Source organism: Protopterus annectens, chromosome 12.part0 (genome assembly GCF_019279795.1).
Source record: "Protopterus annectens isolate FY-2018-M chromosome 12.part0, PAN1.0, whole genome shotgun sequence".
NCBI lineage: Eukaryota > Metazoa > Chordata > Ceratodontiformes > Protopteridae > Protopterus > Protopterus annectens.
Genome location: NC_056746.1, coordinates 101,260,469 through 101,273,238, shown reverse-complemented (window position 1 = coordinate 101,273,238; position 12,770 = coordinate 101,260,469). Strand labels below are relative to the sequence as shown.

Genomic DNA, 12,770 nt, shown 5'->3' with positions numbered 1-12,770 from the left:
GCCTTTTACAAATCCAAACTGGGTAGGGTCCAGAGTTTGGAGATTACCAATGTCTTTGTTTGAGTTCCACGATGATACGTTCCATGGCCTTGCAGACCAGGCTCGTCAGGCTAATGGGGCGGTAGGTCCCGGGGTACGTAGTGGCTCCCCCTTTGTGGAGTGGGATAACCGTCGCGGTGCGCCATTCAGTGGGTACAAAGCCTGAGGTGAGGCTATGATTGAACATGGTACTAAGGTAGGGTGCCAGTTCATTCTGTAGTTCGTGTAGAACGCAGCCTGGGATATTGTCAAGTCCCATGGATGCTGTGTTCTTGGCTTTGGAGCGTGTGTTTTTTACCTGTGCAGCCATGATTATAGGAACTTTGCATTCTTCCGGTATAGAGATGGGCCCTCTAGGGGGTGAGAGGGGGTAAAGTTAGCACTGAACCTATCTGCTAGGATGTTGGCAATATCACTTGGTTCTGTATATTTAGTGCCATTGTGCTGTAACTCAGAGCAGATCTGAGTGTTCCCATTTAGATTCTTGACATAGCTATAGAATGCTTTGTGGTTGTCTTTAGAGTCAGTGGCAATTTTGTTTTCGTAACTAGCTTTGGAGGATTTTATGAGGGATCTCATCTTCTTACTGAGGTTGACCAGGGAGTTCCTCCAGTCATGGGGTTTTACTCTTTTTTGCAACAGTTTCTTTCTTCTGTTGTAGACTTTGTTTATGGCAGAAGACTACCAGATTGGCTTCCTTTTTCTGGAGGATAACATCTTGGTTCTATTAGGGATAGCATGATCCATGCACTCGTGTAAGTGCTTATAAAGTGTATTTGTGTAGGATTCGGCAGTCGTACCTCTATTGTCCATCTGAATGGGTGTCATGAAGTTTGCCACTTCTGTCTTAAGAAGTGTGAAGTTGGCTTTGGAGAAGTTTTTTACGATGGTTTCCCTAATTGAGGCTGGGGGTGGGATGTGGATGTCTAGGCTGATTAGCTTGTGGTCGGATCTGACCAACGAGGAATTGACTTCTGGTGTGGAACACCGGTTTCCCATATTGGTAATGACCAGGTCTAGTATATTGCTGCCCATGGTGGGGGTGTGAATAAGTTGATCCAAGGCATTGGAATTTATGAATTCTAGAAAACGTTGAGCAAAAGAGTTGGTACATGAGTAGTTTTCCAAGTTAATAGTGGGGTAGTTGAAATTGCCCATTATTAGGGCGGTGGGTTGTACCCTAATACTTTCCAGTGTATCAAGAAATGAGGAGTGTGAATCCTGGGGCATGGTGGGGGGGGTCTGTAGCAAGCTACAATTTGGACTGCGGTCTTGCCCAGAGTTAGTTGCACTTGGATAATCTCGGATGCATTATGCTGTACAACTAGCCTGGAGGTTTGGATATCCTTAATGAATATGGACACGCCTCCGCCTTTAGTGCTTCTTTCTGGGTTAGGTGGCCGAAAGGTGTGGTATGAATTGAAGCCTGGTAATGCAGGGGTGCTCTCTGGAGCTTTGATCCAGGTCTCTGTCACTGCACAGATGTCAATGTTCTCCATTTTAAGGAGTGCCTCGGTGAGTGCATTTTGAGGTTTAGACTTCTAGCATTGAGTAGCATTACCCTCAGATTTTGCTTGTGCTACACTGAGCATGTCCGCTTTACAGATCATGCCTTGGAATTTGCTAGAAAGGTTCTAGGTTTCAGTGATGCTGCCACACCCTTAGGCCTGTGTCTTTTAACCATGTGCTGCATATTATCAGCAGTGGCATTGGAAGAATATATTTCTCATTTGTAAGCATATTTGTGAGCTTTTCTGTGAGCTCTTGTGTTTGACAAATCTCTGTGGCCTTATTCAAAGTTAAATCACTGTTTTGAAGCGAAATCGTTTTCACTGCGTCATCTTTAATACCACACACAAGCCTGTCTTTTATCAACTCATCCCTTAAGCCTTGTTTCTTAGGTCACTTATATGTGCTGCAAAAAATATGTGCCTTTCCATTATAATATTAATGTGGGGGTTACATATTTCTCTAAATTTATGTTTTAAGCACTCAGGGTCTTCCCTCTTTTCAGCTGGTACCACTGTGTGGCAGTTTCCCCCTCCCCTGCATACACAACAGGTGCATACACAAATGAACACTCCGTTTCAATGGCTTTTGAACCAGCTAAATTGAGCAGAATAAATGCCTCTGTATGTGCGTCTTTTTTAGAAAATGCAGCATGTATGAAAATATCATACTGTTGCTCAAGCACTCTCCAAGTTTTGCAGTATTACTATCAAATACAAGTGGAGCATATCTGTGAAATCCTTCTGCCATACCAATAAATTATACTTAAACACAATGCAAATATGGCCCTTGTAATGATGTACGAACATGCACACACACCAGATGTGTGTAACAACATTCAAATGCACAAGAAACTCTTCAAAAGACTGTACTTTGCAAAATATTCTTTGAAATGGCTATGTTTTGTGAAATAACTGTACTGTAATACTGCACAAACTTGTGAACACTTTGTACACTTTAGATAGTTTGAATAGCTGTAGTTAATGTGAAAAAGTAGGACATAGAGAAAAAAATACAGTAGTTTTCCTTGTTTTATACATTTTATGTTAGTTGTTTAGCGTACTTGCTGCCTGTATTTCTTGTATTATCCTGTAATGTGTTTTCTTGTATTGTAAAATTGTTGTTTCTGGTATTGTATTGTAAAATTGTTATTTATTTCTGGCATTGTATTGTATGAATTTGCATGTAATGTTTTTCTGTAAAGGAGTTTTTCTCACCGGGCCTCCGCTGAAAATGGGCCAATGGCCTAGTCGGACATCCCTGGTTAACAAACAAATGGAAAATAAATTAAATAAATAAATAAATAAATACATGATTCAGATATTGTTTTAAACATTTTTGTAACTATTTTGAATATTTTTATCAATATGTGACAGTTTCAGACATTTCATTTATCTAGAAATTTGTTTTGAATGTTCTGAGTGCTTTGTTTTATATTTGTTGAGTAAAAAAAATCATTTAAGCAACTTTTAGTACCCGGAATTAGTTTCTGACCTGTTTTTGAGTCGTTTGAGCAGTAGGGGTGATCTACTCCTGTATATTCCTCCAGCTTTAACTGTGCGCCTCATGGTCTTATAACTCTGAATCCCATTCTGACACCATGTCGCTCATCTGATATAGATAAACAAGACAGAGGCTTGGGTGTTCGTTTATGTACCTTATTACATACAAACACATTAGGATGGATAACAGGAACATAAAACAAATTAACTAACTTTCGAATATACCTAACCAGGCATGTCCAACAGTTGGAATGTCCACAGAGGTTCCTCACTAAAAGAATACAGGGTGTGAGTAAAATGTCCTATGCAGACCGCCTCAAGGCCCTATCCCCTGTATTTTGTCTCCTACAGGCTTTTGAGGGGAAATCTATGCCTGGCATACAGGGCATTCTCAGCCCCACTCTGATGGACCTCCTGCATATCCACAAAACAAACAGCACCAGAATTACCCATTCTAAAGATTTAAACCTTGCCTGTGATATAAATGGGTCCTGCTGGAGAGAGAGGTATGTATCCCGGAGACTACTGCATCTATGGAACAGGCTCCCCATCCATGTGAAGCAGAGTTCCTCCCTAACCCAATTCAAGTGCAACTTGGACAGCTGGATGGGGAACAGGAAATTCATCCCTGGTTTGGCACCTATGTCTCTAACAGACACAGGTAACCTGTAAATGGGTCATCTCCCAAACCCCTACTTACACTTATCAAGGGATCAGAACTTGTCAGATATTTGGGATGCATGGCTAGGCTTAAAAAAGCCCTTGTGGTAGTTAGCCTAGTAAATGCCTATGAACCTATGAACTGACTACTACACGCATGCATTTTTACACCTCTGCAACTCACTACAAAATGGCATTCTTGCTTGCACATGGTCAGTACTTGTACACATATGCCTGCTGACTGGTAAGCTTCTTAAAGATACATCACAGACTCAGATCTGCAGTCGGCTTGCGTTTAATGTTTCGGGTAAGTGGGTTTTTGATTTATATCAAGTAGATCCATTTACATATATATATATATATATATATATATATATATATATATATACATATACATATAGGTTTTCCTTTATAATGTCGTCTGGAATGTCGAACCCACTTCCGCAAAAACCGAACTGTGACTTCACAAAACTTCGAATATCGAATTTCCGAACTGCAAAATCTCACCCCCTTTTTGACCCATGTTAGCACTTGTTTGTAGGTGTGGTGTGGTCGGAAATGTCGAAATTCTAAGTTTTTTCGACATTTGAAAGTTTTCGCAGAAACGGTTCGGGGATGTGGCCATTCGGTAATACATGATCGACATTATAAAGATAAACCACATATATAAAATGATTTTTTTGCTTTCTCCACTATGACACTTACTCGCACACACATTTATAAAATTATGCATAATTTTCTGCTTTCTATCCCTACTATGTTTCATGCAATTTCTGATGATCTCAGTTTTTTTTTGTTTAACGAGCATATGTTTACTTTGCCACGGTTTTTACCCAATACTATAAAGCTACCTTATTTTTTGTCATATTTGCCAAGGGCCACACTTCTCTTTTCTCAAGGCCAGGCTAAGGACGGATTGCTTGTGACACAGTCACTTACCTGAGGCTGGGTGCAGGATAACAGAGCACAGTGTGCAACTGGTTTTTATTCTTCATTATAAATGTGTTGCACAAGTCTTCACAAGCAAGAGAAAGTCATTTCTATCCTTCTGTGTGCATCATTCATGGTGCCATGACCAGGGCAACTAGGAAGAACAAAGTATGCCCTTTGCATTCCTGAAGGGTTCCTGGTAGAAGTCTGCAGTACGGTTCCGTCCGATTTATGTAGTGCCTCTACATTGATATGTAATTAGCCATATAGGCCAAAGAAGGTTTGGAAGGCTTTAAGAAGTAACAGCAATGGAATGGAAAGACTTATTGGAATGATTCTGGGCATGCCGTACCCAAACAAAATATAAACACAAAATATCTGTACCTGAAAATGCATTCAGTATAATAAAACCAATTTCTGGCTGTAAATGTGTGCACTTGTAATTCTGCCGTACCAGTAATCATTCATCTCCTCTCTTACTAGATGCTGCAGTTCTTGATGTGTCAGGGATGCCCTTCCTGAAGGAATTTTTCACAGATGTATTGAAACTGCAAGAGCCTAGTCCTGGCATTCTTTCATTCACCATGAGGCTAGCAGGACTGCTGTCCATATCCAGAACTGGATTCCAGAATTTACAGGTAATTTGGAAGTAAGATATTTCTTCTGTCATCCTTGTGAACCATAAGCTACGTTATCCTTTAGTTAACAGGTATAGTTGTGCAGTTCATCTGTTACCCTATTAGGCTGTTAAGGCTGAGGAGAGTAGTGAAGTGCTTTTGGCTGGGGTGCTTACCTCTCAACCTCTAAGCACAAGAAGTCTGGACAAAGCCAAAAATAATGGGGGGGTGGGGCAAATTTTAAAACATTGTACTTATAAACTAAGAAATTTGCCTAGAATGAAAGGATTTGCAATACCGGGCATTTTCTAGAGGATATGAAATCTTAAATGCCAGTCTTTATTTATTGACTTTAATCCTGAATTATTTGGCTGGAAAACAAATATTTTATGATGAACAGGACTAAAATATGTAGCAAACATCTGGGCAGTTGAGAAGCAAGGTAATATGTCCTGTTGTCATGACTCTGTACTCCAGTGTAGCTTTGGGAAACAGAGTGAATGCAGTTTCAGTTGTGGATTACTTACGTACTCCACAGTGGCACAGTTTAACAGGGGACAGCATGTATCCTGTACGGTCTGTATTATTTTCATTTCAAATTTTTCTACAAAGAGCAGCACTCATTTCCAACATGTTTATTGCTGGATTTGTTGGTTGCTAGCAATCTAGTCTCTAGAGTTTTGTGTAGTCTGTTTAATTTTCCTTACAGGGGTCGTCACTCAGTAAACCATGTTTTTTGTACCTATATTTTTTTGACTGAACATGTATGTAGAGTTAAAAAATGTAATGCATTTTATGCCTACAACAACAAAAATGTTTGAAAGGTCATCTAAAGAGAAGAATTTGAATGTCTGGGACTAAATCTTCTTCTTCTTTCTGCTTTTTTCCCGGTTAGGGGTCGCCACAGCGGATCACCTTGTCCGCACATTAATTGGCAGTGGAGTTTTACAGTGTCGAGTGTCCAGCCCGGCGCCCAACCTTCCACAGAAGGCACACTCACACGCACACCTAGGGCCAGTTTAGAGTGTCCAATCCACCTGCAGCATGTCTTTGGGATGTGGGAGGAAACCGGAGTACCCGGAGGAAACCCACGCGACCACAGGGAGGACATGCAGACTCCGCACAGAAGGCACCCCAGCCGAGGATCGAACCGGAGAACCTCTTGCTGTGAGGCGGCAATGCTAACCACTGCACCACCGTGGCCACCCAATGGCTGGGACTAAATAAGATGTGTGAAAGATTTCTGTATGTTAAAGTGTTTGGTGTTATTGGTAAGGGAATTTCTGCTGTCTTTTATTACAAAGACAAACAACAACAACATCTTTTATTACAAATGGAAATTGGAAAAGATATATCAAGTTTTAATATGTAAGGCCAACAGGAGGAAATGCAAGCCAAATAAGTAATAATGAAATACGAAATATAGTATTTCGTAGCTAAACCAGTCTTATGCATGTTGTAGTGTGTGTGTGTGTGTGTGTGTGCGTCATATAAGATTAAAAAACACAACCACCAGCACACGGAATAGAACCCTGGATCCAGGTAATGATTTAGTACATTTGTCTTTATTGTAGAGTTTTTTTCCTGAATGAATAATAAAATTATTTTCAAGGTATGAGGCAAAAAAATAAAAACACTACAAGGAAGATGTGGTGATTTACATACCCCTTACAACAAAATGGGAGGTTAGGGGGCAGTAGTTTCAAGGGATTAATGGGAGGACTGATGTAGAAGCTTAGTAAAATGAGTGGATAAAATATCAGACGGTCACTCTGCTTTTAATTAAGATTATGTCCTATTGACAAAATTAAATGAAAGCTGGTAGATGGTTTCCAGGGTTCCTATTATTTAAGCGAACGCTTAAAGTTCCAAATGCTGTTTCATCGAACATGTTTATGCAAAATGCCAAAAGCACGGAACAGCAACATTTTTTTTTTTCCCTAGGGAAAAATATTACTGGGCCATTTCAGGACTGTGCCATTTCCTCCACTGTGGTGCGATCTGATCTCGGAGTTGGTATATTTAAGTAGGGGGGGGGGATACAGCTCCCCACTTTATTTTGTGTTTTTTTTTTTTTTATGGATCAGAGATTTTTTTCCCTGGGAAAAAAAATCCCTGGGAAAAAAAATTGCAGATCCGTGTCTTCGATATTTTGCATATTCGTTTTATTTGGGTCGATTTCACAATATAAAGCATTCGCTAATATAATACAGACCCGGTTTCTAAATACCTTACCCAACAAATTTTGATCAATTTTGGAATGTAAATGTTTCCAAGCCAGTCAGAAAAGAACTTGTTAACTGGATAAATTTAGAACAGCTCTGGCAGCTCATTAAACAATCTAAAAGAAAAAACTATGCTCCAAATTGGTACATGCTACTTGGAGTATGTTAAAACAGTTACCTGGGACTGCAGAAGAAGGAACATTAAAAGCAGACATATTAAAATGTAAAACAGTAGTTTTATGCTGTTGATACAACAGTGATAGATTTGCAGCAAAGCTTAAAAAAACAAAATGGTTTTGACATTTTAAAAAGCTGATGCAGCTGGTTTGTACAAGGCTAAATGTATCACTGAATGAGCTGGGGAGGTGGAGAGTTCATGCATTCCTTCATATTTCCAGTGTTGAGTACTTTACTCAATATAATTTATTTAATGGTAATGTCAGAAGAGAAAATCTCATTAGTTGCAGTATTTTAACCATGTTTTCTGTAAGGATTATAACTACAGGGGGATTGTTTGCAGTGTTTTCTGACTGAAATATTTTTGCACTTTTTATCTTAATTGCAGATTTATGAGTGGGAGCCTTGTAATAATAAAAAAAAAAAAAAGATTTCTAGATGTCATACTTAGTAATATGTGTGTGGTCAGAAATGTAAAAGTAAGAGACCCTTTTGCTAAGAGTGACCATGCAATAGACTGGTTCACTTTTAAGACCAAAGGAAATTGAGGACTGTGATTAAGTCCGAGAACTATAGGATACTTATTTGGGGTGATATCCGATAAAAGTGTTCAGTTTTAAGAAATAACATGAGAATGTCGGAGAGGTCTTTCAGTATTTGGAAAGAGATTGTGGAAGGTATGTCCACATGAAGAAGCTCAGGAGAGTAGTAAGGAGAAGGAATCTTGGAGAGAGAGAGATGAATAAAGTAATCTGAAAAAATTTCATCTGTTAATCTGCCTGTACATCTGTCCATATATAAAAATGTGTGCATTGAAACTTTGTCAAACTGTGTATTTTCGAATGGTAGAAGGAAACCACAGTGTTTGGAGGAAACACACAAATGGGGAGAGCAAGAAAACTCCACACAGACAGTAAACGATAGTCATAATTGAACCAAAGACCCTGGAGCTATTTGGCAGAGGTCTTCCCACTGTTAGGTCAAAGGTGACAAGAAAGCAGAGAAAACCATTTTGAAAAAATAGAAGGAAGTTGGTAACGATTGCAGAGTATGAAGAGTCTGCGAAGAAGGCATCCAGGATGTTAAGAAAAATGAAGAACCGTGGTACTAGGCAAAACCTGACTTCCTCCTCTCATTCGAATCTTCCACTGGGAGGAAGTCAGGAGCAATTTGTCTATTCCCTTTCCATTTCAGAATAGAATAATAGTGGACAGATGGTTGTTAGAGGTTTTTTTTGACAGGTAGTTAGTTGAGTTATTCAGCAAACAGTAATTCCTAACTCAGTGGCATAGAAGGTTGGAGCCCTGTCTCTGACCCAGGTGACCCAAATTTGATTTGTGGCTCAGGCACTGCAGGAGCCAGGGAATGGAGTGGGTATGAAGTGACTATATCTGCTTGCCCTTTCCTGGTGGGGTGGCAGTGATTTCAACTGCATTGTCAGATCCCAGTGATACCAAGAGAATAGCATGCAGTCAATGTGCGTAAAGGTTATGGATTCCTGACAAGGTGTATAGCATCTGCAGACAGTCTCTCCAGTTTACACTGCAAGGACTCTTCCCTTCATTACAGTACCACCTCTGGGGTGGAAAAACAGCAAACTGTTACAACTATGTTTCTCTGCATTTGCCTTGTGGCTGGAAGAGACAGTCCTTTATAGCCTGTTCTTTCGGATTATTGAACATTCTCCCTCCCTTGCCCTCACACTTTCTCTCCTGTCCAAGACCATATTGAATTCATCCAAAATTTTATTTTATAGCTTTATGTCAGTCCATTCGATGGCTCAACTCTTATGGGTGTTTTTATCAGTAGAGTAATAAGCTTGGGTGGAAGACTTCCCAAAGAGCAGTATAATGCATTATTCACATTGAGTTTTAATCTGTGGCTCTGGCACCAATCATTTGTTTGTCTAATGGAGGGAATCTATGATGGCTGTCAGTTTGCAGTCATCTGCGGACTAGGCTAGCCAGAGGCCTTTGACATTAGTCTTGACTTCTGAGAAATAGATGCTAAACAGGAGCAGGCCCAACACACTAGTACCTGTAGTACTCCACTGGTGACTGGTCACCTGGTGGAAGTGGTCTCACCAGTCCTGACTTCTTGGATCCTATCTGAGCCAGCTAGCAATCTAGCAAGTTATGTAGGGATTTATGCCCAGTTCTGAGAGTCTGTCAACAATACCGGAGTGTGGTATTGTATCTAATGGCTTGGCCAGGACGAGATAGGTGGTGTGCACCATTTTTCCCTCATCCATAGCCTTTGGGACCATCCCAAAGAAGTCATCCAGGATGGGTAGGTAAGACTTTCTTTTGACAAAGCCAAACTTGGGTGGGTCTAGTGTCTGTAGGTTGCCAATGTCCTTGTTGATCATTTCCATGATAATTCGTTCCATTGCTTTGCATATTAGACTTGTCAGACTGATGGATCTGTAGTTCCCAGGTTTGGTTGATGGTACACCATTGTAGAGAGAAATTAATATTGTGGCCCTCCAGTCACTTGATATGTAACCTGTTTTGAAGCTGTAGTTGAATGGTTCCTGTAGTGCTCTTGCTAGGTCAAATTTGAGGCTATTTAGGAGGCAACCGAAGATATTGTCAAGGCCCATTAAAGCAGTGTTTCTGGTCTTAGCAAGTGCTGCCAGGACTGCTCCTTGTTGGTAGTCAAGGGGGATATGCTAGAAGTGGGAAGGACAACCCCTGTAGCCTCTTAATCCTACTCTGTTCCCTCTCTCAAAAAATTGAGCTGCTCTTACTGTAACTGTCTTAGTTGCTCTTCTGTGTGCTGTTATCTGTTCAGTCGCTCTTACTCTGCACTTATTACTGCTTGTTAGTAGCCTTCTAATTTACTGCCTTCTGCACTTGTTTTTTAGTCATTTGTTAATTTAATTGCATTTATTTGAACTGTATATTCCGTAGTGTTGCTACACACTCCGGTGTTGTTGCCTGCACTACAATTTGAATTGTATTTACTGCTATTTTAGCTGCTTTTCTGTAACAAAAAAAAAATCTAAGCTTGTTTCCTGCCTTTCCTGTAACTAGTCAAGTCCAGATACAGACTTGCTGTATCCAGGACTGTTGGTAAGCTTCTGAGCCCCCAAGCCTTTCTGTATTGGAGGGAAGCTTTCTAGCTTATCAGTGGGAGTGTTAAGCACTAGGTAACCTGTCTACTACAAGAGGAGTGGTTTCTGGCCCAGAAATTATAGTTTATTGGCCGTTTGGGAAGCGCTTCCATCTCTTTCAAGCTTCTGATTTAAAAGTCTGTGTTTGTGCCTGTTTCCTGCCTTTCCTTTTACTAGTCTAGTCCAGGTACAGATTTGCTGTATCCAGGACTCTTTGTAAGCTCCTGAGCCCCCCAAGCCTTTCCGTATTGGAGGGAAGCCTTCTAGCTTATCAGTGGGAGTGGTAAGCATCATCTACCACAAGAGGAGTGGTCCCTGGCCCAGAAATTGTAGCTATTGGCTGTTTGAGCAGTTTTTTTTCCATCTCTTTCAACATTCTGGTTTGAAAGTCGCACTTGTGCCTGTTTCCCGCCTTTCCTATAACTAGCCTAGTCTGGTTACAGAGTTGCTGTATCCAGGATTGTTAGTAAGCTGCTGAGCCTCCAAGCCTTTCTGTGTTGGAGGGAAGCCTTCTAGCTGATCAGTGGGAGTGTAGCCTATCCTCCACTGGAAGAGTGAGTTTTGACCCAGAAATTGTAGGTTATTTGGCCGCTTGGGCAGTTTTCCATCTCTTTCAACTTGCTGGCTTAAAAGCCTACGTTTGTACTTGTTCCCCACCTTTCCTGTAACTAGTCCAGTCCAGGTACAGATTTGCTGTATCCCGGGCTCTTTGTAAGCTTCTGAGCCCCCCAAGCCTTTCTGTGTTGGAAGAAAGCCTTCTAGCTTATCAGTGGGAGTGGTAAGCACTAGGTAGCCTGTTTACCACGAGAGGAGAGGTTCTTGGCCCAGAAATTGTAGTTTATTGACCATTTGGACAGTTGTCCGTCTCTTTCAACTTTCTGGTTTAAAAGACCACATCTGCGCTTGTTTCCCATCTTTCCTGTAACTAACCTACTGGGTAGCACTAGAAAGCCTTAAACTGATACAAGCCTTCTAGCTTAGAAGAGAGACTTTGGAGTGATTAAGTATCAGTTTTCTGTACTTTCTTGCTATACTTAACTGTTTTCCGCCTAAACCCAGATTTTCCAGTGTTTATTGTGATTTAAAAGCTTGTTCTTTTCACATATTGTACTTATTTGACTGCCTGCACTTTTAAAAATTTTTTTGTTTAAATAATTTGTTTAACTGTTGTAGGCTACACACTAAAGTGCGATAGCCTTTTCTGATCGTTTGTAGTAGTTTAAAGCTGTTTTAAGTGTATTTTTTACTGTTTTTGCCTTATCTTAAAATTCCTTGTTTCCCACCTTTCTAAGCTAGTATAGTCCATTTTTCAGGCTAGTGCTGAATTCTGGGCTGTCATACTAGTTTCTGAGTTGCCCATACCTTACTTGGATAGAAGGAAGTTTCTCTGTTCACCTGTGTGAGAGGGGAGCTTTGAGCAACCTATCTGTCCCTGGAGGAGTGGTTCCAGCCCAGAAGTTAGTAGTTTATTGGCCATTTTGGGCTTATTTCTATCTCTTTCATTTCCCTACTATAAAAACCATGTTTGCATGGTTTTGCGCAGCGGGCAGTGCTGGTTAGCTAGGGTTAAATTATTCCCGGCTCCACTAAGTCTCCTATTCAGTTTTTCCCTTGAAACTAGTCTAACTCTCAACCTAAGCATTCAAAAAGCATCTTACAGCCCAGCACTTGCTCAGACCTAATAGCAAGCACTAATATACCCTGACACTGATTGCCCAGTAGGGCAAGGCTCTTTATTCACCCCTCACCAACCAAGCGACTAAGCAGCTCACCCTACTATTCAGGCATGACCAAAGGGCAACTTCAGGTGCACTCTCCAGTCCAGCTGGTGAATCTGGGTATCCGGAGGCAATGTTACAACTGCCTCATGTACACAGACAACCCTCTCCTCCTACCACAAGATACTAACATATGCGAGAGATGCAATTATACAGCCAAACTGGAAGCTAAGCTGCCTCCACCCAAGACTGGAGTAGACAGTCAAGGGGAGAAGGTT

The 12,770-nt window shown here is 40.8% G+C and overlaps 1 protein-coding gene across 4 annotated transcripts in view; it reads left to right on the top strand.

Annotated features, from left to right (window-relative positions):
- The window catches only part of BRAT1 (BRCA1 associated ATM activator 1), a 498,236-nt gene that overhangs the window by 69,184 nt on the left and 416,282 nt on the right, over window positions 1-12,770 (top strand). For all 4 annotated transcript variants that reach the window (XM_044089125.1, XM_044089127.1, XM_044089124.1 and 1 more), the window contains exon 3: window positions 5,124-5,278. In XM_044089125.1, the coding sequence (XP_043945060.1) occupies window positions 5,124-5,278 (155 nt within the window). The remainder of the gene's footprint in view (window positions 1-5,123; window positions 5,279-12,770) is intronic.